At 36.6% G+C, this 26,101-nt stretch overlaps 1 protein-coding gene across 1 annotated transcript in view; it reads left to right on the top strand.

Annotated features, from left to right (window-relative positions):
* The window catches only part of CFTR (CF transmembrane conductance regulator), a 182,189-nt gene that overhangs the window by 54,761 nt on the left and 101,327 nt on the right, over positions 1-26,101 (top strand). The window contains exons 8-11 of the mRNA XM_049641727.1: positions 4,631-4,877; positions 7,212-7,304; positions 14,283-14,465; positions 17,264-17,455. Coding sequence (XP_049497684.1) covers positions 4,631-4,877; positions 7,212-7,304; positions 14,283-14,465; positions 17,264-17,455 — 715 coding nt within the window. The remainder of the gene's footprint in view (positions 1-4,630; positions 4,878-7,211; positions 7,305-14,282; positions 14,466-17,263; positions 17,456-26,101) is intronic.

Genomic DNA, 26,101 nt, shown 5'->3' on the forward strand with positions numbered 1-26,101 from the left:
TTAATATTTTAAAGATGAGTATGTCACAGTGGGATTTCAGTTCATATTTGAAGTTTCTGACAATCAATTGTATTAAGTTATATCAATATTCCTGTATCACTATCAAGTGGCATAAAGTCATTTTCATGGTCTGTATATAGTTGGTTAAGTGTGTTATTTTTTATTACAAGGATATTTATGCCTTATGAAGAATCTCCTCTATGTGTTTATAGCTGCTTATTATACTTATTTGACTAACATAATGATCATAATGCTGGAGGCTGAATAAAACCTTAAATGAAACCAGTAGAGCAATAAGTGTGCAAATCTGAACCAAATAAGTGGTTTTCTGTTCTTCCATTTCACTTATGTTATGGCTCAGGAAAAGTGAAAAGAAACCCTTCTCTTTGGTTAAAGTATCATTGTTCTTCCTTAACTTAAGGATAATAATACAGGATAATATCTAGTAACTTGTGTTTCTAGAAACCCTGCATTTGAGAGTTCAGTTCAAGCAATGAAAGCCACCACCTGAGATAGAATCAATACTTGGCACCTATCTCTAGTCTTATTTCACCTCCGATAATCTCTCTTTCACTGACTGGTAAAGACTAAATCCAGTGAAAAAGTATAGCACAGACTGAGATATGATTACTGTGGTAATTTAGGGTACAATATAAGCTATGGCATTTCTGTAGCCATGAGACCATTTCTTTCGGTCAAGTTCCATGTTCTACAAACTGCAATCAAAAAAGGGTTCTAGGAGACTCAGTGATAGATGTACTACTGTTAAAGAGCAGATAATTTCAGGTCCTATAGCACACGAGAGTTTCACAGGGGAAAATATACAAAAAAGGGTACCCTTTTGGATGATGTGAATGTGGTCATCAGGAAATTGGGCTGCTGATTCCAGTAGCCGGTGATAACTGAGCTGCAGGTGTGTGATTGGAACAACAAAAGAAATGCTGAACTATTAAGGCCTTTGCCATGTAAATAGAAAGAGTAAAAGAGTAAATATTTCCCAAACATTACTGTCACCTGTTTTTATTATGACTTTCAAAACAAATCCAGGAAAGGAATTATATTTTCTTTCCAGAAACATCCTTAAAGATCTTGGGGAATTGTCTAGTTGGTTGAAGTTGTTTTTCTTTTTAACAAAGTGACTTCTCTATCACACTTGTCCCCTCGGTCGTTTCTGTGCCTATAAGCACAGACATAGCAAGAATGATGAGGAGCTGATCAGAGGATCTGGTTGTCTCTGGATTCAAGATAAACTCTGGTCAGGTCATTCTAGGTGCTGACTTTTCTTGACTTTGGTTTTTATTTTTCCTCTTCCTCAAAAGATGAAATTCATCCTTTCTATTCTGTATTTCTGTCTGGCCAATTCTATTAGCAAATGCTTGGTTGTAACTAGTGTGATCTGGTTCTTTAATCTGTCATGAAATTGTTACCCGAAGAGGCTGGGAAGTGCTGATGTAAATATGGGAAAGTAAGAATTGCTTCTCCTTAAAAGAGCAAATATAATATTCTGGAAGAGAATGGCAGGATGCACTTCATAGGGGTGATTACCTCAGCCAACGCCATTGTTGAACCGGGCAGAGACTATAAAACTCTCTGAAAATCTACTCCTTTATTGCTCTTCTTTAACAAAGGTACTTTCAAGTTTTTTTAAATAAGAAACTGATAAAATATTTTTATGACTTATAAGGTACAAGTGACTTTATTATGGAAATCACTACTTTTTGGGTGATTCTTGTAAATGTTCTTGAGTCCATTATGCTTTTCTAGTCATACCACTTCTTCCTTTTTCCTCAACTGTTTCTAATATATTTCAACAATTGTCACAAATTCATGAACACTTTTGTGAGCAGTGCTTTTTAGCATTTTATTAATATCAACCTAGCCAATATTATTCTTTCTGTTGAAGATTAAGGATTCTAAGCATAGATTCTCAGTGTTAGGCCCTCTGCTGCTGTCATTTACCTTGGCAATAACTCCAGCAGAGAGATGGTATGTCTCTCTTCTACCCATGTGTATTCTATAGGATCAAAGGGAAGGGCAGTTTGCTTAAGATTGCATAGCTGTAACTGGCGGAGCCGGGGTCAAGCCCCAGAGAGATTCCAAAAATCCCAATCTGCCTTCAATGCCAAATAACTGAAATAAGTAAGCATTAGACCACATTAGATTGTGAATCATGGTCTAAGTTGGGCATGTTGAACTTCATTTTCTTGATCAGAGTGCTCAGGATTATACTTTTTTTCAGACTGAAAAAAACCCAAAAGATTTTTTCTGAACGCTGCCACTTGAGAATGAGAACTTTTCTGAATTATACAAATGTGTGAAACCAGCACCCAAATGCCAGGCACAGCTATTGCTATTGCTTCCTCCCACCAGAACCGTCTGCTTGTCTGTTCATCCCTGCTTCTTCCCTTGAGAGATCTGAATAGGAGGATCACAAGTGACTAATTTTTCTTCCTGGAAGAGTGGGATGGAAGTTGAAGGCAGTATTGTTCTCTCTTGTTACCAGCATCTGCACTCCCTATTTTCTGCCTGCTGGAGCACTGAAATCTCTTTTATATATGTTAAAAAAAATAGTTCCCGTTTGCAGTTCAGACTAGAAGATCAGAAGTAAAAAAATATATTGTTGCAGGAGTGCCTGGCTGGCTCAGTTAGTGGAGCTTATGACTCTTGATCTCTGGACTATAGGTTCTAGCCCCACATGGGGTATAGAGATTCCTTAAAAATAAAATCTTTTAGGGGCGCCTGAGTGGCTCAGTCAGTTGACTGTCCCACTGGCTTAGGTCATGATCTCACGGTTCATGGGTTCCAGCCCCGCATTGGGCTCTGTGCTCAGAGCCTGGCACCTGCTTCAAATTCTGTGTCTCCCTCTCTCTTTGCCCCTCCCCTGCTCATGCTCTGTCCCTCTGTCTTTCTCTCTCTCTCTCTCTCTCTCAAAAGTAAGTAAACACTAGAAAAAAATTAAAAAATAAAATCTTTTAGGGGTGCCTAGGTGGCTCAGTCAGTTGAGCATCGGACTTCAGCTCAGGTCATGATCGCACAGTTTATGAGTTCGAGCCCTGTGTCAGGCTCTGTTCTGACAGCTTGGAGCCTGCAGTCTGCTTCAGATTGTGTCTCCCTCTCTTTCTGCCCCTCCCCGACTCGCGCTCTCTGTCTCTCTCTCTCAAAAATAAATAAGTGCTAAAAAATAAATAAAATAAAATCTTTTAAGAAATGATTGCTGCAAATAATTATACTAAAGTGAGACATAGAGAGGATATAGTAGCTTCTGTCTTGTAATTTTTCAAGAACTACCTGCAACAGAATCATTTGGGTTCTTATTTAAAACGTGGATTCTGGAAGCCTATGGCAGACTTAGTATCTCTGAGCAGTGGGCCTGAGACTGCATTTTAATAAGTTTCTCAGGTGATTTTCACACATGCTAAGGTTTGAGAAACTACTCCTTTGTGGCTTATATGTTATTTTCAGTGTTCTCCAAAGCCAAGCTAGAATTTCTAAAATGTTAAGAATCCATTAGGGAATCACAAACTTATATTTTTCCTTTATAAATCTTGGAACGTTGTCCTCATTTCCAAACTTACTTAAAACAGCAACCAACAAACTAAAAAACTGAATGAAATTTCACTAATCTTAAAAATTAATAATGAAGTGATTGGAGATATTAAAATATGGGAATGCAAACTGGTGCAGCCGCTCTGGAAAACAGTGTGGAGGTTCCTCAAAAAATTAAAAATAGATCTACCCTATGACCCAGAAATAGCACTGCTAGGAATTTACCCAAGGGATATAGGAGTGCTGATGTATAGGGGCACTTGTACCCCAATATTTATAATAGCACTTTCAACAATAGCCAAATTATGGAAAGAGCCTAAATGTCCATCAACTGATGAGTGCATAAAGAAATTGTGGTTTCTATACACAATGGAATACTACGTGACAATGAGAAGGAATGAAATATGGCCTTTTGTAGCAACATGGATGGAACTGGAGAGTGTTATGCTAAATGAAATAAGTCATACAGAGAAAGACAGACACCATATGTTTTCACTCTTATGTGGATCCTGAGAAACTTAACAGAAGACCATGGGAGAAGGGAAGGAAAAAAAAAAAAGTTAGAAAGGGAGGGAGCCAAACCATAAAAGCCTCTTAAAAACTGAGAACAATCTGAGGGTTGATGGGGGGTAGGAGGGAGGAGAGGGTGGGTGATGGGTATTGAGGAGGGCACCTGTTGGGATGAGCACTGGGTGTTGTATGGAAACCAATTTGATAATAATCTTCGTATTAAAAAAAAAATAAAAAATAAACATTGAAAAATATTTTTAAGTAAAAAAAGAAGATATTAAAATACTGTCAAATAGTAATAGTATTAATAATAGATTATTATAATTTAAAAATAATATTTACAGGTATTATGTCCAAGACACTGGTACATTCGTTACGTCTGCCTTTCAGAGAAGGTAACTGAGGCCCAGAGAGGTAAAATAACTTGTTCAAGGTCACACAGTTCATATAGGATGGAGCTAGGATCAGAACAACAGCAGAAAGCCTTGAGAGCCTATGTTCCGGTTTTACATTCCAAGATGCCTGGTATTCGAAAAGTTAATAAGTATCCCAAATTTTATATATTTTTTTATAGAACAGAACTGAAACTGACCCGGAAAGCAGCCTATGTGAGATACTTCAATAGCTCGGCCTTCTTCTTCTCAGGGTTCTTTGTTGTGTTTTTATCTGTGCTTCCCTATGCACTGATCAAAACAATCGTCCTCCGAAAAATATTCACAACCATCTCATTCTGCATCGTTTTGCGCATGGCAGTCACTCGGCAATTTCCCTGGGCTGTGCAAACATGGTATGACTCTCTTGGAGCAATAAACAAAATACAGGTAATTTACCTCACTGGGCATCATATGCAAAGATTTTAGAACAGTTCTGAGCTTTTCTAGTGAGCAAACTCTCTAGAGATCAAGTCTTGGTCTTGGGCCTGTTTGACACACAGGATTTCCTCCTCTCTTGATGTGTACGTGTGGTCTAATGAGCCCTTGGGATAAAAGCCTAGTGAAATAAATGAAGGCCTGTGAGATTCTCTTAAGATAAAGAGGTTGAAGAAAATATTGTTTCTGTATTCTGGAGAATTTTATGTAAGTAATCAACCAATAGATCATTTCTAATTAACTTGGCAAATGTGCAAAAGACGGTAGCAGGTTCACCAGGAAGTTATAAAACATTCCAGCTAAAACTAAGAATGTTCACCTTAAGTTTTCTAAATTTTTCAACACACTTTCCAGAAAATAAGATAGATGAGAATGGCATTTCATGCCACATTAATTACCTTAAAATCCTAGCAATTCTGATGTGACTGGTAGCTTGGAAGAGAAGTTCTAAAGTCCTCAGGTGATTATACCCAATATACATAAAGCTAACTGAATCATCACCATGAGTTTATGTGTGGGTATAATTTTTATAATTAATATTTTTTGATATCCATTTAAATATGTAACTCAGAAAATCACTGTGATAGAAATAAAAACAAGGGTGAAGGGTAAGCCACTTTTAAGTGGTTCTGCCATTATGTAATGTAGGCCAGACTTTGCCAGGGGTGGTCCATGGATCTCATTTTGGCCTCTGACCTGTTTCACTAGAACTTTACATTTAAAAAAAAAATTTGTGTTAGTTGCCAGCATTTAAAAGTTGGGAAATGTTACACATACAAAAATTATGTCTTCAGTCTCTTTTGAAGAATTGGAATATATAGTAACTGGGTCCCTTTTCCCCCACAAGCTATAGCAGCTCCCCCTTCAAGGAGGGCCTGCCCGCTCCACTTCTACACAGTCTCTACTCAGCCACCCTTCCTAATTTTATAGTTTTGAAAATAGGAGTTTGAGATCTGTGAGTTAGACAAATTGGGGAATATAGCTCCGAACCATAGCTGCTCTTGGACTAATCCTATTTCTTCTGTTAACCCTTCTCAACTGAGAGAGAGAGAGAATGAACATGAATCCAGACCCAAAGAGAGAGGGTCACAAAGACAGGGAGAGTCACTGAACAGAAACACAGAGAGAAACCAAACTAGGAAAGAAAGAGAAAAACCAAAATAGCAATAGTGAATGAGAAAAGAGCAGAGAAAAAAAAGCAAAAGTGAGTCAAGGACCAGGCTTTCCTCAATACCTCCTAATGGTGAGGACCTCAGGATATAGGCATTTAATTCTCCCTTATGCTCCCACCTTTCCTAGTCGAGCCCTACTCGTGTCTGATAGAGGCTTCTCTTAGAGTCAACGTCTGATGCTTTAAAATCAGTCATATTAGATCTTCATACCTTAACCCAGAGAAGTGATGCTATGGTGCCTCCAGTAAGGAAGAAGCTAAAGATGAGAAGACATTAGCTTTCTCTGTGTCCTAATGTTGAATTGAGGCACGTTGGAGGGTAATTCAGGGAGGCCTTATAAATTCATTGCCCAGGTTAACTTGTAAGAGTAGAAGTAACAATCAGTTGTGTGTTGAAATCTAATATATAGAAACAGTTTTATAGGGGTTACTGGATGGCTCAGTCAGTTAAGCATCCAACTCTTGATTTCAGCTCAGGTCATGATCTCACGGTTTGTGAGTTCAAGTCTCACGTTATGCTCTGCACTAACAGGGTGGAGCCTGCTTCAGATCCTCTGTCTCCCTCTCTTCTCTCTGCCCCTTCCCTTCCCTTCTTTCTCTCTCTTTCAAAAATAAATAAACATTAAAAAAAGTTTTAGAAAATACCACATGTTTTCTTTTTAATTTTTAATGTTTGTTTATTTTTTAGAATGAGACAGAGTGTGTGAGTGGGGGAGGAGCAGAGAGAGACACACACACAGAATCGAAAGCAGGCTCCAGGCTCTGAGCTGTCAGCACAGACCCCAACATGGGTTCTAACTCACGAACTGTGAGATCATGACTTGAGCCAAAGTCAGATACTTAACCGACTGAGCCACCTAGGTGCCCCTAAAATAGCACATATTTTAAGAGTGCATTTCAAATGTGATAAATCCAAGTACTTGGAAAATTAACTTCGGAACACTGCTATCAATTATTTTATTATGAAGTAATTTCTAATGTATTCATAAATATATTCATAAATATTCACAAAATGCAAATACAGGGTACAGAACTATTAGAGTGTAAAACAGAGGTAATAATGCATTAATGCCATTTTAGTTCTACAATATATCTTTGCTTCCTTTTGTAAACAGGATTTCTTACAAAAGCAAGAATATAAGACATTGGAATATAACTTAACAACTACAGAAGTAGTGATGGAGAATGTAACAGCTTTCTGGGAAGAGGTCAGAATTTTTTTTTAATTGTTTGCCCTAAATACTTTACCATTTCCTCCTTTTCAAATCTAGTTTTCATCCTAATGGATGAGAAAGTTAGGATGATAATTGAACTGGTAGCACCGGAAGGGAACCACTGCACTTACTTGATAAATTAAGAAGTCAGGGCCCAGAAATGTTACAGTGTGGAAGCCTCTTTATTGTTTTCTAAGTCCTGTAATTTGTTTGACACATTAGGAAGGCATACAAATCTCATAGGTTTTGGAGCCTGATAGAGCAAGATTTGAATTCTGACTTTGCCGTTTATTCTCTGTGTAATCTAGATCAAATTACTTGTGGAACCTTTGGTTCTCCATCTATAAAGTGAAATATTAATATTTACCTTGCAAGCAGTGCCTAGTTTCTTGCAAGACTGTTGTGAAGCGTAGAGTGTTCAGCAGAGTACCGTGCACATAGTAAGTAGTTCCTCAGTAAATATTATCTTCTCTAATCTCAAGTTCTAGTCCAATGTGTTTACATACACAAGGCAATGTAAAGATGTATGAGAGATATATCAATGTGTTTTTTTCTATTTTTACTTATTTCCATTCACTATTAAAAGTTCTCTCATACTGGGTATGGTATGTAAGTGATGAACCACCGAATTCTACTCCTGAAACCAATATTGTGCTATATGCTAACTAGAATTTAAATTAAAATTTGAAAAAAAAGCCAATATGCTCAAAAAAACTAAAAAATTAAAAAAATAAAAATTCTATCATATATCTCAAAGTCTGAAAAATATTATTAATAATATTCAGCCTCTAAAGAAGCAATATTTGGTTATTGAGAATACCTATTGAGTTATTTTCTTATCACATATGTGCTGAATAAAGATAGAAGTTCTGAAACCAGTGTCTTATTGTGCATATTTCAAAATATCTGAAACTGGCTTTATTTATATAAGCAACTTGACAGCCAGGGCTTCACTTTACTTCATTTTTGAAGATACAGGTTAGAGAATAATTCTTTATCTGCCTGGCGAAGTTGCTTGTGGGAAAGTGCCAGATCAGAAAGGGATCAGATTGATTTTACTTCTTTGTTTTTAGGAGTTTCAATTGCCCTTCTAGGAATGAAGGGAAAATAAGAGGTTTAACATTTTCCCTACTAATTTGAGACAATTATTTCCTTGTTCTGCTCAAAAGTCTTCCATTTCACTCTCCTTCCATCTAATAAAATAGGTAGCAGGCTTGAACCCTGACTATGCTTCAGGCTCTCGGATAATCACTTTATAAATGTTGTCTCATTTAATTCACATAACATTTCTACGACCTAAGTAATTTACTGATAAGGAAGTGGAAGCTTAGAGAGGTTAAGGCACCTGGTTCAGCTCATACAACTGGCAGGCGCTGAAGCTGAAAATTGGACCTCGATGTCACAGCCTCCAATCTTTTCCCTGAACTCTTGCTTCCCATTTGGCTGTATCCTCAAAGTCTTTGATGGCCACCTGTCAAACTCTGGACACTTCTTTTTCGCATTTTTTTAAAAAATTGTATTCAAATCCAATTTAATTAACATATGGTGTAATAATGATTTCAGGTGTAGAATTTAGTGATTCATCACTTGCATAAAACACCCAGTGCTCATCCCAACAAGTGCCCTCCTTAATATCCATCACCCATCCAGCCCATCCCTCCTACCACCGCCCCTCCAGAAACCCCCAGTTTGTTCTCTGCATGTAAGAATCTCCTTTGGTTTCCTCCCTCTCTGTTTTTATCTTCTTTTTCCTTCCTTTTCCCTAAGTTCGTCTGTTGTGTTTCTTAAATTCCACATGTGAGTAAAATCATGTATTTTTCTTTCTCTGCCTGATTTATTTCACTTCTTGATCACATTTACTCGGGATAGTGTTGCTCATTAAACTTCTGCCATGATGTCTGAAACCTCAACACCCACATGAGCAGTCCCCCCAACACTGTCCTTAGAACTTATACTTTCCAGGGACTTCCTTAGAAGCTTCCTCTCATAGGCATATCCTGAGCTTTGAGAACACCTGGACTTCCTCCACTTTGGAAATGTAAAATCTTTCTCTGCCCAGAATTTTCTAACCTTCCATCTCTATCTGTCTCTAAATCACACCTGATTGTCTTTCAAATTCAAGATTTCTAGTCTCTTTAACGCTCCCTTTGGACCCTGCCTGGTTCAACCTCTGCTTATTCCAAGACCTATCATTTCAGTTCTTCTCCTACAAGTCTCCCAATTCCTATTTCCTTCCACTGAATCCTTTGCTGCAAAACATGACTTTATGGACTTTGGTGAAGGAGGTGCTATCTGGGAAAATCCTATATCTTATATTAGTTTTATACTATTCTTGTTTCAACCTCAGTGGGGCCTGTAAACCTTCTTGGGAAATCTTTTTATTTGTCTTTAATTTCCTTTACCATTTCCCCAGATGCTATTCCAAATCTTTACCACTTTCCTGAAACCCCCTACTTCCCTCAGGTTCTCCTTGCCTCGTATAAAACATAAAGAAAATAGAAGCCATCATTATGTATGAATGCTTCCAACTTCCCTGTTCACCCTTGGAATTATGTTTTTCTCCTTCCATTGTATCTAAGATGTATGTTTTTCCCTGCCCTTGACTGAGCTATTAATACCTTGCTTCATCTTAGAACAAGGGGCCAGCAGTCTTCTCTCTAGAAGCTTCAGCATCTCCTTTCAACTGATCCCTCTTCACATTCACATTTTTATAAGTTAATTAAAAATTTTTCTTCCCTTGCTTTTGCCCACCCAGCTTCATTCTTTAAACTTTATCCCTTTCCTTCCCTTTGTTATCAAGCCCGTTCTCATTTTCTCATCTTTCATGGGCTTCTCCCCACCACAATCTGGATTCCACCCTCACCAATACATTAAAACATTCCTTTCTTCTTGAATTGATCATTTGGCTTTAGTGAACCACTCCTTTCATATTCTTTTATCCTCAGACCATGACTTCTACCTCTTCCCTGCCTGCTACTTCAATGGTGATTGGCATTATGTCCCCCCTAGGCTTTCTTCTAGCATTTCATGCCCTCTGTGGGTGACCTCAAGCTTAGGTCAACTGACATCAATGTGCTGATGAGTGTCAAATGCAGATTTCTGGCCCCAGTTTCTTTCTTGAAATTCATACATGTATTTCTAAGTTTCCTGCACGCTCTTCAAGCACTTCTCATTCATCTCTCACCAAGCTTCATAAATTAGCCCCTTCCAGTGAGTGCATTTGCTCTCTTCTTTGATGACATCACCATCCACCTAGTTACCCAAGAGGCAAGTCCCTGGTGATTCTGATACATGATTCTGCCCTCAGTATAAACCTGTGAGTGGGTAAAATTGCTATTTACTTACTAGGAAGCTGAAACTCAGTTTAAGCAACTGGAACAAGGTTATACAACTAATTAGGGCAGAGCTAAAATGTCAGCCTACATTTCTCTGACTCCAAAACCCTTTACCACTCATAATACTGCTCCTTATTTAATGTAGGAGCATTATTTGTTTGTTTAAACACATAATTTTTAAATTATTTAAACAAAACAAACAAAAGAGAGTGACTACTGCTTTATTGTGCTCAAAATGCTTTCATGTATATTATCTCATTTAATACCCTCAAAAACAGAGTAGACTGAAGCTCAGACTGAAGTTAACCATTATCCAGCTGGGTGAGAAGATTACTGGAGTAAAGCCATTACTGGAGTAATGACAGAGGATGTCATAACCATTTTATGCACAACAGGGGACTCATAAATATGGAAAATGTTCAATCTTATTAGAGAGCAAATAAATAAAAATAAGATCATTATATTCCATTTTCCCTTATAAAGCTACAAGTAAAAGAAGTCAAAACAAATCCAAAACCAAAAAATAATGTTGAAAAATAATGTTGAAAACTGAAATTTGAAAACTGGCACTCTCATATATTTCTTGATGAAGAAAATTTAGAACTACTATTGAAAACACATGGAATTTTACATACTTTATGCTCTGGAACTTCCACTTGTGGGAATTTATACAAAGAAAATGTGCCCCCAATTTATAGCAAAAGTATGAGCATATAGTATATCCATACTCTTGAATACTATCTTGCAACTAAAAATTATATTAAAAATCATGTTTAATGATATATGAAAATATTGATTTATTGTAAGTTAGAAAGCATGTCACAACCTTATATTTTTCTCAATTTTGTAAAAAATTACATTTATATTTTGTTGAAATATAATTGACATATTAGTTTCAGGTGTACAATCTAGTAATTCAACAATTAGATACATTATAAAATGCTCACCATGATAAATGTTGTTACCATCTACACTTAAAAGTTATTACAATAATATTGACTATATTGCCTATCTGTACTTTTAATCCCTGGTTCTATATAAAATCATACACATTTATGTGTAAGAAAATGGAGGGATTTTGGTTGAAATGTTAAGTATGGTTGCTTCTCAGTGGTAGTATTACAAGTGATTTCTATTCATTCTGATTTTTTATATTTTCCAAATTTCTTGAAATAAGTGTCTTTCTTCTGTAATCAGAAATAAAAGTTATTAGTGGGGTGTCTGGGTGGCTCAGTTGGTTTGAGTGTCCAACTCTTGATTTTGGCTCAGATCATGATCTCAGGGCCATGGAATCAAGCCCCATGTTGGGCTCCAAGCTTAGCATAGAGCCTGCTTAATCTTCTCTCTCTCTCTCTCTCTCCTTCTCCCTCTGTCCCTCTCCCCTGCTCATACTCTCTCAAATAAAAAAAAATAAAGAAATAAAAATTATTTATAACAACAGCTTCCCATTGGTTCATATGCTTATTGGATAAAAGTCCTGCTTCTAAGCATGGCACAGCAAGTCCTTTAACAACTGCATGGCCCGCCTTACTAAGGACATCTTTTGTCATCTGGCCATATAGATCACACCTGGCCACTTGCCATTTCTGAGGCATATTTTATTTTTTTTAAGCCTAAATCATTGTACATGCAGATCCGTCTTCCTAGAACACCTATACCATTTCTTGGTCTTACAAGTTCTATCCCTTGTAGCCTAGCCTGCAGGTCATTTACTTGGTCAAGTTCCAGGCTGAGTTGCTTACTCTCTATAATGTACTTCCATAAGACTTGGTGTGATTTTCAGTTCTAGCACTAAGCATGTTGCAGTGTGAATATCTATTCATAACGTTATTCTCTCATGTGAGATTTTCAAAGTGGTCTTTAATACAGAGGTGATTCCCAGTAAATATCTGTGAGATAAATAAATGAATAAGGGATTGCAGATGCCTTTGATCCATGTTATAAAAACTTTTTATTGTCTACTTCCTAAACGGTTTGCTTTTATTGTTTGGTGACTGAGGGGGATGTTAACCATCCCTATCATGAGAACTAAAAGCAGTGGTCTTCAAACTTAATTGCTTATGTATGACCCAAAAGAATTTTGAAAAACTATGACACATACCTCTGACACATTTTTAAGTTGACATAAATTTTTCAGTGTATTCTTAAGTGGTGGAAAAATATGTAATTGTCTAAGTATGTTTAATGGGTTTTTGCCAAAACTTTGGCACTATAGTTTGGGTGCATTCAGTTTATGGAAGATACATGAATTCATGAAGTTAGTTCCCATTGTCAAGTCAATCAACTTATTTTATGTCAGACAAAGTATAACCTTAAAATACAGGTAATTAATATGTACTAAATAAATTTATTAAATTATTAAAAATTAAGTAAGTAATCAAATAATTAAAATGCCTTATCCTGCAACTCATTTCTGAAATCTTATTCTAAGCTAGGTAAGACACATAGATTGCCTCCAGTTTGAAACCTGGGTGAAATAAGATGTTACCTCTTTCAGTATTCCTGGCTTTGCTTTTGTGGGACCCTCTTTGAGGAGAAAATTATTCTTCTGTGGTCCCCTTGTTTGTGTCCTAGAAGTTTTACACTCCAAGAAGTACAACACAGTAAGATTTAGGACTAGTAAAAGTAAAAGGTTCCTCTTCTTTTCTTTTCTTTTCTTTTTTTTTTTTAAAGGTTATTTATTTATTTTTGAGAGTTGAGGGAGGGGGGAGAGAGAATCCCAAGCAGCCTCCCAGCTGAGCATGGAGTCCAACTCAGGATTCAAGCCCACCAGCCTGGGAGATCATGACCCAAGCAGAAACCAAGAGTTGGACACCTAACCAACAGATGTCCCGAAAGGCTTCTCTTCTGTATAAAGTGAGGCAAGGACAATTGTGAACCAGAAAGTGGGAAAGAAGAGATAACAAAGAGTAAACAAATCACAGGCAGATTATTTTAGGAAGGAGTATATTTGGAGGTTGAGAATGTGGAAATAGATTCCCTTAAGACTGTATACACAAGCTTCCTCATGATCGATCCTTAGGACTGTTTGGTCTAGTTTGAAGACCACTACCCTAAAGCTTCCCATGGGGCAACAGAGAAGCAGGGAACTTTCAGAAGGCAATTCCTTCCTCCCAGCTATTCTCATATAATGGAATTCATCTGAATCATCTGGCCATCTCATTGCATTTATACTTAATTAAACTGCTTAAATGATAGCTTCTTAGAGGAAGGTACCAGCAGCATGATAGAGGTCAGATTGAGTTGTAATTCCACTCTGGCTGACTTTAGTCATTTAACCTCTGAGTCACAAGTCTACAGCTTTGAAACAGAGGGATTATAACAGCTATTACTGTGCTGAGAATTAGATAATAATATTTATTTGCTCAGCCTATAGGAGAAGGTACACATTTTTTTCAATAATTTAATTTAGCTTAATGGTGAGTTATAATCTGAGATATTGAAATTATATTTCCATCAAATGCTGTATTAAAATTTTCAATGTTTTGTATCATGTGCTCTAGAACTCATGTTATATAATTACATGTTATAAAGTATGGATCATGGGCCATGTGCTTTTCATAATAAATAAAACAAATAGCTATTGAAAATACTTGAAAAATCTACCTTTTTGTTTTCTCTCTATATTTTTTTTCAGGGATTTGGGGAATTACTTGAGAAAGCAAAACAAAACAGTAACGATAGAAAAATTTCTGATGGTGACAACAGCCTCTTCTTCAGCAACTTCTCACTTCTTGGTGCTCCTGTCCTGAAAAACATCAATTTCAAGATAGAAAAAGGTCAGTTGTTGGCGGTTGCTGGATCTACTGGAGCAGGCAAGGTAATCTATTCCTCATCATTAAGAACTTCATTTGGCATGCATTTCTTTCATTTCCTCGTGTGTCTGTAGCCTAAGAGGGCATGTTGGAGAAATTTTTACATTGGTAGTAGGAGAATGCTTAGATATATTGTCCCTTATAATATAAATTATTTCACTGATAATAGTCTCTAGTCTTTTATTTCTTCAGTGACCTTTTCTTCTGCATCTTTATGTGGTGCATGGCACTGAACCCAGTGTCTTTTTTCTCCCACGTGCTGATTTTTAAATTTATTAAAAATTGTTTTTTCTTTTTTTCTTTTTTTAAATTGGAGCATAGTTGCCACCCAATGTTATGTTAATTTCATTTGCACAACGTAATGATTCGTTACATTATGCTATGCTCTACATTATGCTATGCTCACAAACATTGCTACTTATCTGTCACCATACAATGGTATTACACTACCATTGACTATGTTTCTTATGCTATACCTTTCATTCACGTGACTTATTCCATAACTGGAAGCCTGTACCTCCTACTTCCCTTCACCCATTTTGCCCATCCCTCCCAATCCCCTTCCCTCTGGCAAACATCAGTTTGTTCTCTGTATTTATTGGTCTGTTTTTGCTTTCTGTTCATTTGTTCTTTCCTTTAGTTTTTTAGATTTCACATATAAGTCAACAAAGAATCTTGTACATAGTGGATATTCAGTAATTTATTGAATAAATGAACCATTCATTTTTACCAATCTCTGGCATAGACATTTTTCCAGAGCTTGTCCAGGAAAATCTTGGCTTAGATTTTGCCTTACTAACCCCATAGACCAAAGGTCCCTATTTAGTTGACATTAGAATTTTGGAGAATGGACCTAGACTTACTTAGGATTTATTATGAGGAAAAATTATTGAGTGGGATAGATTTTTGAAAGAAATACATAGGAATGTTAATTTATTCAGTGCTGGTCAGCTTCCCATCCCCCTACCCCCACTCAACTTATTATAAATCCCAGTTTTTAGAAGCAATATTTTAATATATAACAGTTTTAATAAACTTACATAATTGAATATATCTGGTTATCCATGTTAAAGATATATAATATTTATATTATTATTTATATTATATTTATTATAGTAATACAATACTAATGTTGATGTTAATATTTGCCGATATAAATATAAAATATAATAATTATATTAGATAAACATATAAAATTATATATAATTTTTATATTTTCATATAAATTTATCAAGTATATGTAATATATATTTATCAATACTTGGTATCTTGAGAGATATGACATTAAATGAAACCATCACTGAATATGAATATTTATACATATAAATATATCTTAATATATTTATATATAATGTATATATACAATATATAATATATTATATTATTATATATAAATACCAAAATGTTGATAAAACTTCACAGACATTTGTATTTTATTTTAAATGTAAACAAAAGCAGGAGCTAATAGCTTATTCTCCACATCTGCTGCTCAGTTATTATTAAGACCAAGCTAAAATTGAGTACCAAGGTAAGGTCAGGACGGATGACAGAAATTGTGTTGTGTCAGGGATTGTCAGTAAGGCCACAGAACTGCTGTGCAGATAGAGGATGGAGCAAAGCCTTGAAATGGAACTGTGCCTGTGTGGTTCACAGAACAGCAAGGAAGTCAGTGGGGTTAGCACAGAATCAGCCAGAGGGTAGAGCTGTCAGAGGAGTAATGTGGGCTAGACCATTATTTGGGCTATTGTAAAAGAGTCTCAAGGACCTTATAAAGGAGCTTGTAAACAGTAAGGCTTTTTTTTTCCTCTGAGGAAATGAGAGGCCATTGGAGGGTTTTAAGCAGAAAAGTGACATGATTTGTCTTAGTTTTGATGAGGCTACTTTGAAAATAGTTGTAAAGAGATAAGGGCAGAAGTAAGGAAATGAGTTAGGAGGCTATTGTGCAAACTGGGCAGAAGATGATACTGGCTTAACCCAGGTAGTGAAGGAAATAGTCAAATTCGGGACTTTCTTTCTTTTTCTTTCCTTTTTTCTTTTCTTTTCTTTTCCTTTCTTTTCTTTCCTTTTCTTTCTTGTGCTGCGTGCATGCATGGGCATGCATGAGAGCAGTGGAGGGCAAGAGGGAGAGGGAGAGAGAGAATCTTAAGCAGGCTCCATGCTCAGCAACATGAGGCTCAATCTCACAACCATGGGATCATGACCTGAGCAGAAATTAAGAGTCTACGCTCAACTGACTGAGCCATCCAGGCACCCCTCAGGACATATCTCTAAGAAAGATACCACATAATTAGATTGAAAGTGGTGTATGCAAAAAAAGGGGGAGTCAAGGATGAGTCCAAGGTTTTTGGACTGAGTAACTGATCTCTTCTTTGTTAGATGAAGATAATATTGAATCTACCTTGTTGGGTTTTTGTGAGGATTAAGTGAATGAATACAGTTAAATCACATAGGACAGCACCCAGCATAGACTGAGTACTCAACAAAGGTTAGCTGGTGATAATCTTTCCCTGACCTCCTCTAAACCCACCCCAACAATCTGATTAGGTGCTCTATCTCTGTGAACCTCTACCAAAGCACTTAGCACACTCTATTGTCATTGTTTCTTTTATTCCCCTTTGTATCTTGTGTGCATAGCAGCAAATCCAGAACAGGAAGTGCTTAATAAATTTTGAATCAAATGAATTAATGTAGAATCCTTTAAAATCAGAATAGATACCTTTGCTTAGGATGACAGTTGGAGGCAAGTATATTCTGAGAGTGATTTGATAAATGATTTTACTAATAACAATGATTTTATTTCCAGACTTCACTTCTAATGATGATTATGGGAGAACTGGAGCCTTCAGAGGGTAAAATTAAGCACAGTGGAAGAATTTCATTCTGCTCTCAGTTTTCCTGGATCATGCCTGGCACCATTAAAGAAAACATCATCTTTGGTGTTTCCTATGATGAGTATAGATATAAGAGTGTCATCAAAGCATGCCAACTAGAAGAGGTAAGTAATTATTTGACATATTTCTGATTTATGAATGTGACACTTTTAGTCTACCTAAATGATATAATTAGTCCTCTATTCAATCAGTCTGTCTACATATATTAATCAAGTTTCCACTATGGACAAACTACTCTGAGTTAAATTAGTTAATAAAATATATGACCCCTGCTTTAAGAAACTTGCAAAATCACAGAGAAAGTATAATTTTATTTTTTAAATTATGGGCTGATTTGGGAAAAATAATAATAATAATAAAAATTGTTTATGAAATGGAGAGAATTTTATTGACTCATTAGTGAGACAAATGTCCTCAATGGGCATTTATATGGCATGCATTTTTTAAAATATACTTCACAATTACATGAGAGGATTTTATTAATAATAAATAATAATTTTAATAACTACCACACCCTAATGGAATGAGCATTAACCTGCCAGTAGAGAATCAGAGATAAAATTGTGATTACATTTTATCCTTTGGCCTTCAACATGTAGCCATATGACCTATAGTGACTGTAATTCTCTGAAACAGAGTCAAAATGAAGATAATGCTGTTGACTCATTTTATAATATTGGGGAATGGGTTAATTGCCTGAAAATATGTGAAGCATTCCAAGTGGCCAGTGTGTGCATCTTGTGCTATTCAATGCATAAATTATATGGTGGAGGGTTCAATAATTACCGATATAAATATTAAGGCAGAGAATACATCATTATGAGGTTTATCAATAGTATTGCCTGAATAGAAATCTTGATTCAAAATCATTATCTTTGATAGATGGCATTTGACACTAGTGGATTCCTTTAAGTCACCTTTTATGAAAAAAAAATTTCAGTAAGAATAAAATGAAACTTAAAGTACAGAGAAAAGAAAAAGGCTAATGTTGGTTAGATAGAAACTGCAATTGTTACAAAAGAAGGATGCATGCTTGTACAAATGGCTCTCCATGTATATACTGACTCATTCCAGAGTAGTTTTTTAGAGCTCCATTCTCTTATTTTCTATACATGAAAGCATAATAAAAATAAAAACTATTGTGGAAAAGTATTGAATTTGTTTTGAAGAGGATACTCTTCGTTCCTCAAAAGCCCTTCTTCCAAGAATAGTATTTCACAAACGGGATGTTGAAACTCTCCGTAGATTTGTTATGAAAAAAATATTTGAGTGTTCTTAGAGACCACAGATACTTGTCTAGGTGGGGACTGGGATGTAGGAGTGGTAGTGTCTTGCAAGATAAATCATAGGCTTTATTTATTAGTTGCAAGGTGTTGGAAGGTTTCTGGTAGGCTTTATTTTTTGCTTTGAATATGCCTTTTCTCATAGAAATAATTTTATAGAGGCACTCAGATCTTGATCTCAGGGTTGTGAGGTCAGGCACCATGTTGGGGTCCATGCTGGGCATGGAAAATAAAAGATAATTTTATAAATGGTGATTTTCACCTTGATTCTACGAAGGTAAAAGTATATTTTACCCAAATTTACCATAGCTATATTAATAATAATAAATTCAAAGCTGTGGATCCCTCATTCATGAAATGAGCATTTGCTAACTCATGAATACTGTGCTGGGTATGGGAAAATACAGTCCGTTTTCTAAAGAGTTCGTGTTATAGTGATCTGAGCTTTAGTGAAGTATGGTATCTGAATTATATCTCAATAAAGTTGTTGAAAATAATGAAAGAAAGAGGATAAGAGTAAGGACAACGTTTTTTTCTGATTCTATGACCAACCTCAAAATTAATTTTAAAGTGTAGAAGGCAGTGTTTTTTAGTATATTCATAGAGTTGCATACCCATCGCCACATCTTCAGTTCCTCTAAAAGAAATGTCATTAGCAATCAGTGTCCATGTCTTCATACCTATCCATTCCCCACACCCAGCTCTAAACAACCACTGATTTACCTTCTGTCTCTAAAATTATCCTGTTCTGGATATTTCACATAAATGCAATCATACAATATATGGTCTTTTGTACCCAAGTAAAATTTTAAACTAGAAGAAGTTAATTAAGTCTTTATTTTGAAAACATTTGAGACTTGCTATATTTTATAAAAATATGAATAGAACAAGATCCTTATACTTCAGAGATTCATGGACCAGTAGGGGAAAGAAATGTATCGGTAAAGAATGAATTGATGCTCTAATGGAAAATGAAAGAGCTATTTCTGTGGGAGTGAAAAGAGGGAGCCTTGAAATCGATCTGGGTCTGTCAGATGTGAGGAATAACCTCCAGAGGAGGTTTCTTTCAAGGCTAATGTCCTCCAGTGGAATGATTCACTATGGAATTCTAATGGTGACAAGAGTGAAACTTACAGCCTTGGAGGAATTTGTTTTTGATTAAGAACGTTAGAACTGCCAATAAAGTAGAGAGAAGGTTAGGCTGGTGTGAAGAAGTGGGGGATTGATGAATAAATGGTCACTGGATTATTGAGAAAATTAAATGGGATAAATATAAGGTATATAACAAGGCATCTGCTGTAAATTACCCCTTCAGTAAATATTAGATCATTTCTACTTCCTTTTGAGATGGAGAATACTGCCACAGAGTATGATATAAAATAAATGTGTCTGAGAGTTCTTGTGAGTAAGTGACTACTATGGAAACAAGATGGAACTTGGTTTAATTAAGACGGGGAAATGTTTTGGCCATAAAAAGTCATCAATGTGAATTTTGATGGTGACAAAGTGTTTATAAGAAAAAATTTAAGAAGTGGTTATCTGTAAATATGGTAGTTTTTCTTCATGACCCAATCAACAAAAGTTGGTATTTCTGTGGAAGAAAACAGATGGCATTGGACAGTCTGGAGTCCAGGTCACATTGGTTCCATACTCCAGAAGTGGCAATGGGATTGGGAGGCGAATCCAGTTTCTAAATGCCTTTCATACCCCAACACATTACTTACGTGATGACTCTGTACCAGACAATGTTCACTGTGGTGGGGTCTGAGTGGGTACAAAATAAAACCTTTATTATCCCTTCCTGCAAATAACTAATGGGCTAGTTGGGGGGAAGCATACATAAAGAGATGCTTTCACTTTACTATAGCAAGTCTTGTAATAAAGGTATTCTTAAGGCAGTACGGAAGCCCAGTTGAGGGCTTTTAGCTTGCCTCAGCATTTGGTAGAAACTTTCTCTACAAAGAAAGATGGATGAGTAAAAATGGGAAAGGCATTCCAGACAAAAGAAACTGAGCAGGAACACAGGATATGAAACCAATTGGTTTAGTGCAAAGAACCACAAGCATCTTGATAGAGCCAGAGTGTGACTGGGGGGACACTGAGCGGGGAGGAATGGCGCTGGAGGACCATGTCCTTGGGACCTTATAACCAGTGTCAGGAATTTGGTCTTGAAGAGCTTTAATCAAGGGAAGGATGCAGTCAGTTTTGCATTTTATATATCACTTTGGCTGTACTATGAGAAACAGAATTAAGGTGGATGCATTTTGAAACTTTGTGGGGTAGCAGAAAGAATATATATTTTGAAATCTGACAGAGTTGGATTACTAAAGAAAGGTACTTAATCCTATTATACACTCAGTTTTGTCCTCTTTAACATGGAGATAATATTACCTATTTTGTAGTTTTGTAGATTTTTCTGATGCATAGAGAATACTTAGTAAAATAACTAGTGGTGGTAGTAACTGTAGTAGTAGTAGCAGCAGCAGTTGCTATTCTGACTAGAAGAAGGGAGACTAATAGGAAGCTGTTTCAGTAATTCCGATAATGGTTATTATAGACAAGAAGAAACAGAAGTTAAGCAGAAGAATTGTGAGGAGATCGGGAATACCATATTTATGTACTATTTCCATCCACAGGAAGGTCATCAGGGAAAAATGAGCTTTCAGGGAAGACTGAGGGAAAAACCCTGAGGAAATGAGAAGAAGAGAGAAATTGGCTTAGGATTAAGGATTCCCCTGCACAACAGGAATTGGGAAGGGGGACACATAGGAATCCTATGTGTTTAGGAAGGAAGGATGCAGAGGTGAAATTACATAGAACTGAGACATCTGAACAAGGCAGAAAGATCGCAAGTCTTACTAACAATATTTCTAGTGGAGGACACCACTAAGGGGGCTTGAATAAGTAATTGTTGATGATGATGATGAGCATTTTGCTTTCTTAATGTACAATTCACTCTTCTTCCTCTTTGTTTTATTTATTTTTTTATTATTTTTAAAGTTTATTTATTTATTTTTGAGAGAGAGAGAGAGAGGAAGACAAAGAGAATCCCAAGCAGACTGTGCACTGTCAACATGGAACCCCATGTGGGCTCGAACCCCGCAACCGTGAGATCATGACCTGAGCTGAGGTCAAGAGTTGGACAGGCAACTGACTGAGCCACTGAGGCGCTCCTTCCTTTTTGTTTTAAATTGTCAAAACACTTAGCTTTTCATTTCTAGTAATCTCTGAATCCTGACTCCCTGTCCTTTCCTGTCCTGCTGACTTTTGCAACTAGTGCTTCCTAGTCATCTTATTATAGGCAAAAATATCCAGCATCCTAAATTCTTTGTTCTTGAAACTGGAAAATGTAGCGGGTACAATGAGCATATTAGTGTGGTAGTGGGTACTCTTCTCATTGCTGAGTAGTCCCTGTATGCTGTTATCTATCCAACTACGTGCAACTACGTGATGAATTGCTTGAGAGCAGTGATTCTAAAAAGTTTATGTTCGTGTACTCCACCTAGGACTTCGATAGGCAGAATGGTAAATTCTTATTAGGTGACTATTTCAGAAATACTTTGGAGTAGGCATGCCAGTTACAAGAATTTTCCTCGGAACGTGTTCTCCCCTGAGCCTCACAGTCTCAGGGCTGGAATCATGACACCAGCATACTATTGCTGGAGTAACAAAAAAAGTAATTGGAAGTTCTAGATGGTCTTACTCAGAATCAAAAGTTTCCTCTATTTTCAGTACTAAAGAGTTTCCAACTTTTGTACTTTTGTTGTCATTGTTAAACAAGTATTCCTCACCTTTTTTAAAAAAAGGCCAGTGAGAGTCTGCCAAAATGAAGTTTTTATTTTTTAAGTGTGGAGGAATTTGGAGCATAAGAACATGAAATACCTACAGAATCCCTGAGGGTTAAGCAGCTGGTGCCAGCAAAAGAAACCCTTGATGTATTCTCTATGTGGCCCCATCACCAAATACAAACATTCATGATTCAATATGTTTTCGTTTTGACTGCCAGCGTTGATCTGTTTCTTAATGTGCTCCAGCTAGACTTGGAAACTGGAGATGAGAACGGAATATTTTCTTCCTCATTTTTGTGTTTTTGTTCAGCTCTAGTATCTACAAAGCACTTGCGTATGTGGTGATGCTTATGGTCATAGGAGTAGGCTGCTAGGTGTAAATCTGTGTGGATAGGAAAAAGTACGCACAACATATTTCACATAGTTTTCTGATTTCAGTTTGTTGAAAACTATTCACTCTGAGGGATAGCTTAAAGACTTTATCGCAGGGAAGGGCACGGAGACAGCTCTGGGCTGATAGAATAGCTGGTAATATGCAGACACGAGTGAACAAGTCAGGTGCAGTCACGATCAGTTCTGCTTTGGGAACATCTCCATGTATGGGTTTACAGTTTCTACTCTGGAGCCAGATTATAATATAGTGGATTCCTAGGCAAATTTATAGTTATTTTTAATTTTTAATTTTTATTATTTTTTTAATGTTTATTTATTTTTGAGAGAGAGAGAGACAGACAGAGTGCGAGAGGGGGAAAGGCAGAGAAAGAAGGAGACTTAGAATCCAAAGCAAGCTCCAGGCTCTGAGCTGTCAGCACAGAGCCCTACATGGGGCTTGAACTTAGGAACCCTGAGATCACGACCCCAGCCGAAGTCGGATGCTTAACCAACTGAGCCACCCAGCCGCCCCTATAGTTATTTTTAAATACCATTTTATATTTTGGTGCCCATTAACTTATCCTCCCATTTTTTTTTTTCCATGTTGCCCGACTACCTTTAGAGTTCTAAATATTTGTACACTTTTGTAACCAGCACTGGAGATTCTGCTAGCTTAAAAAGAGGAATCAGTGTAATTGGGCCCTCATTAATTTACTTATCCCTTAAGGAGATTGTAACTCTGTTTCATTACTAAAAGAGGTCAGACTTCACTGTTCTCTTGTCTTTTTTTTTTTTTTTCCAGGATACTGCTTTTTTTTTTATACACTTCACCAAAACCTTATCCTACCACAGAACCCCATAGCAGACAGCAAGAGAATTCTAGGCAGACTGGTGTTTGGGTAAATGGGTAGTTGGACTGATTTTATTCAGTGACTCACTCTCTTGTAAAAGTACCTGGGTTTGGCTTTTATGATAGTGCGTGGTGGGAGGTGGGGCGTGGGATATGAGAAGAGGTCAGGGACTTAGGATATGTAATCGGTTTCCACAAAGTTGTTGAGATCCTTTTGCAACCACAAAATGGTCTTCATTAAGTATTTGTCTTGGCAGCCATTACATATGCATTGTAAAAAAAATATTTACTATGTAGGTTGCAGAATTAAAGTCTGTTTGTGTTTTCTCTACCACTGCTGCTTGGCAGTTTTCATCTTTAAGTCACTGGAAAAAAATAAATTGGGAGAAAATTTGGCAAGAAGTTACTAAAAGAAAAAAATAACTTGGGAGGGAAATTGGCAAGAAGTATGAAAAACTTGGGAGGGAAGTAAGCAAAGAAATGAGTTAGTGACTGGTCTGGAATATAAATTCCATCATACAGATACCATAAGTGTAATTAAATTTGAATTTTACCTCTGGATCTCCAGATCTGGCCAAAACTAACTTATATGAATAGAAGTTTAACCTTGGGATGGTCATTCCACCACTACAGGAGAATTCAGGAATATTCAGTTGGGAGATCTGTACATAAAAAGGAGCTATAGGAATTAACAATTGCATTCAGTAGCAGCCAAGACTTAGTGGAGATGTAAAACAGATATTTGAAGCACATTGAACTATGTCCCCTAAACCAGAATAAACCACACTTAGTGACTGTACCTTGAACCACCTGCAATTTTCTCCTAATAAGTAATTAAGTCTGAAAGCACTGCCATTTATTTACTGTAATATGAAGCAAGTACATTTATTTTATAAAACTATTGAACCAGAACCAAACAGAAATGTCATAGCGTCTCCTGAACTGAACTGTTATTTCACTTCATTTGAGCCCGGGAACTTAAACACACACTAGGGGTGCCTGGGTGGCTCAGTCAGTTCAGCATCCGACTCAGATCATGATCTCACAGTTCGTGGGTTTGAGCCCCACGTCAGGCTCTGTGTTGACAGCTTGGAGCCTGGAACCTGCTTGGGATTCTGTGTCTCCCTCTCTCTCTCTGCCCCTCCCCTGTTCGTGCTCTGTCTCTCTCTCTCTCTCAAAAATGAATAAACATTAATAAATAAATAAATATAAATGCACTAGCTAACATCTGTTGAGAGAGCACATGTCAGTACTGCTATGCTAAATGTTTGCACACATTGGTCCATCAAAATCTCACTTTAATCATCTAGTGACAACTTTGCTTAGAGTTTGCAGTCGAAGCGAAATTGTGCTGAATTCTAAAAGCATGAACTATTTTTTAGGTATTAAAATTACAATTTTGGAATTAATTATTAGCTTGACATCTCTAAAACCAAAATAGCCCTAAGACTGCTTGTCTTAGTAAGATTTGGGCAAGTCAATAGAACAGTATTATAAACATGTAATTTTAATTGTCTGGGACCAGGCTATCTCATGAATATATATGAAATTAAGATATTTAAGCTATGTTTTCATATTTAAAAAAATCACTGAGCTTTCCAAAGGTCAAAGCCATGCTATATCATTATATATATATGTCTAAGGTTTCATCCCTCTTGAAGAACTGGAATTCTGAGCTCTGTACTCTTGGAATTTCCCTTTTTGTAGCAAGGGCTAATAAGTCAAGATCAAGGGAAGATTTTACACTTATGTTTTAATAGAACCTTAGAACCCTGTAATGTTCATAAAGGTCTTTGCAGGAAGGTAAATTTAGTTTTTCTAAAAATGCTGAGTATAAGTGTTCTCTTGACAAAATGGACCCTAGAAATGGCAATTGTATTACCATCAATGTCTTTCAGAACCAAGTCTATAATAATTTTTGTTCAGAGGTTTAGTTAGTCTTGATTTAAATTAAATAAATTAAAAAGTTGATTTAAACAAATATTTGAGTTCCTACTGTGGACACAGTAGTACATTAGGCACTCGGGATGCTGTCTGCAAGTGTAGCAAGGGTCCCTGTCTGCCATTAGTTTTGACTTACAGGCATTTGAGGAAAAAGAAACATGTGTATATACATTCACTCATTTAGTAAATATTTGTAAGTACGCCAAACTCTGGAAATTATTTTTTAAAGTTTATTTATATTTTGAGAGAGAGAGAAAGTGCAAGTAGGGGTGGGGCAGAGAGAGAGAGAGAGAGAGAGAGAGAGAGAGAGAGAATCCCAAGCAGGCTCGATGCTCATCACAGAGCCTGACATGGGACTCCATCTCCTGAGCATGAGATCATGACTTGAGCCAAAATCAAGAGTTGGTGGCTTAACCAACTGAGGCACCCAGGTACCCCCAAACTCTGGGAATTATTAGTAAACAAGACACAGTCCCTGTCCTCAAGGGGCTTTTATTCTAGTGGAGATAACCA

The sequence above is a fragment of the Panthera uncia genome, chromosome A2, assembly GCF_023721935.1.
Source record: "Panthera uncia isolate 11264 chromosome A2, Puncia_PCG_1.0, whole genome shotgun sequence".
NCBI classification, from domain to species: Eukaryota; Metazoa; Chordata; class Mammalia; order Carnivora; family Felidae; genus Panthera; species Panthera uncia.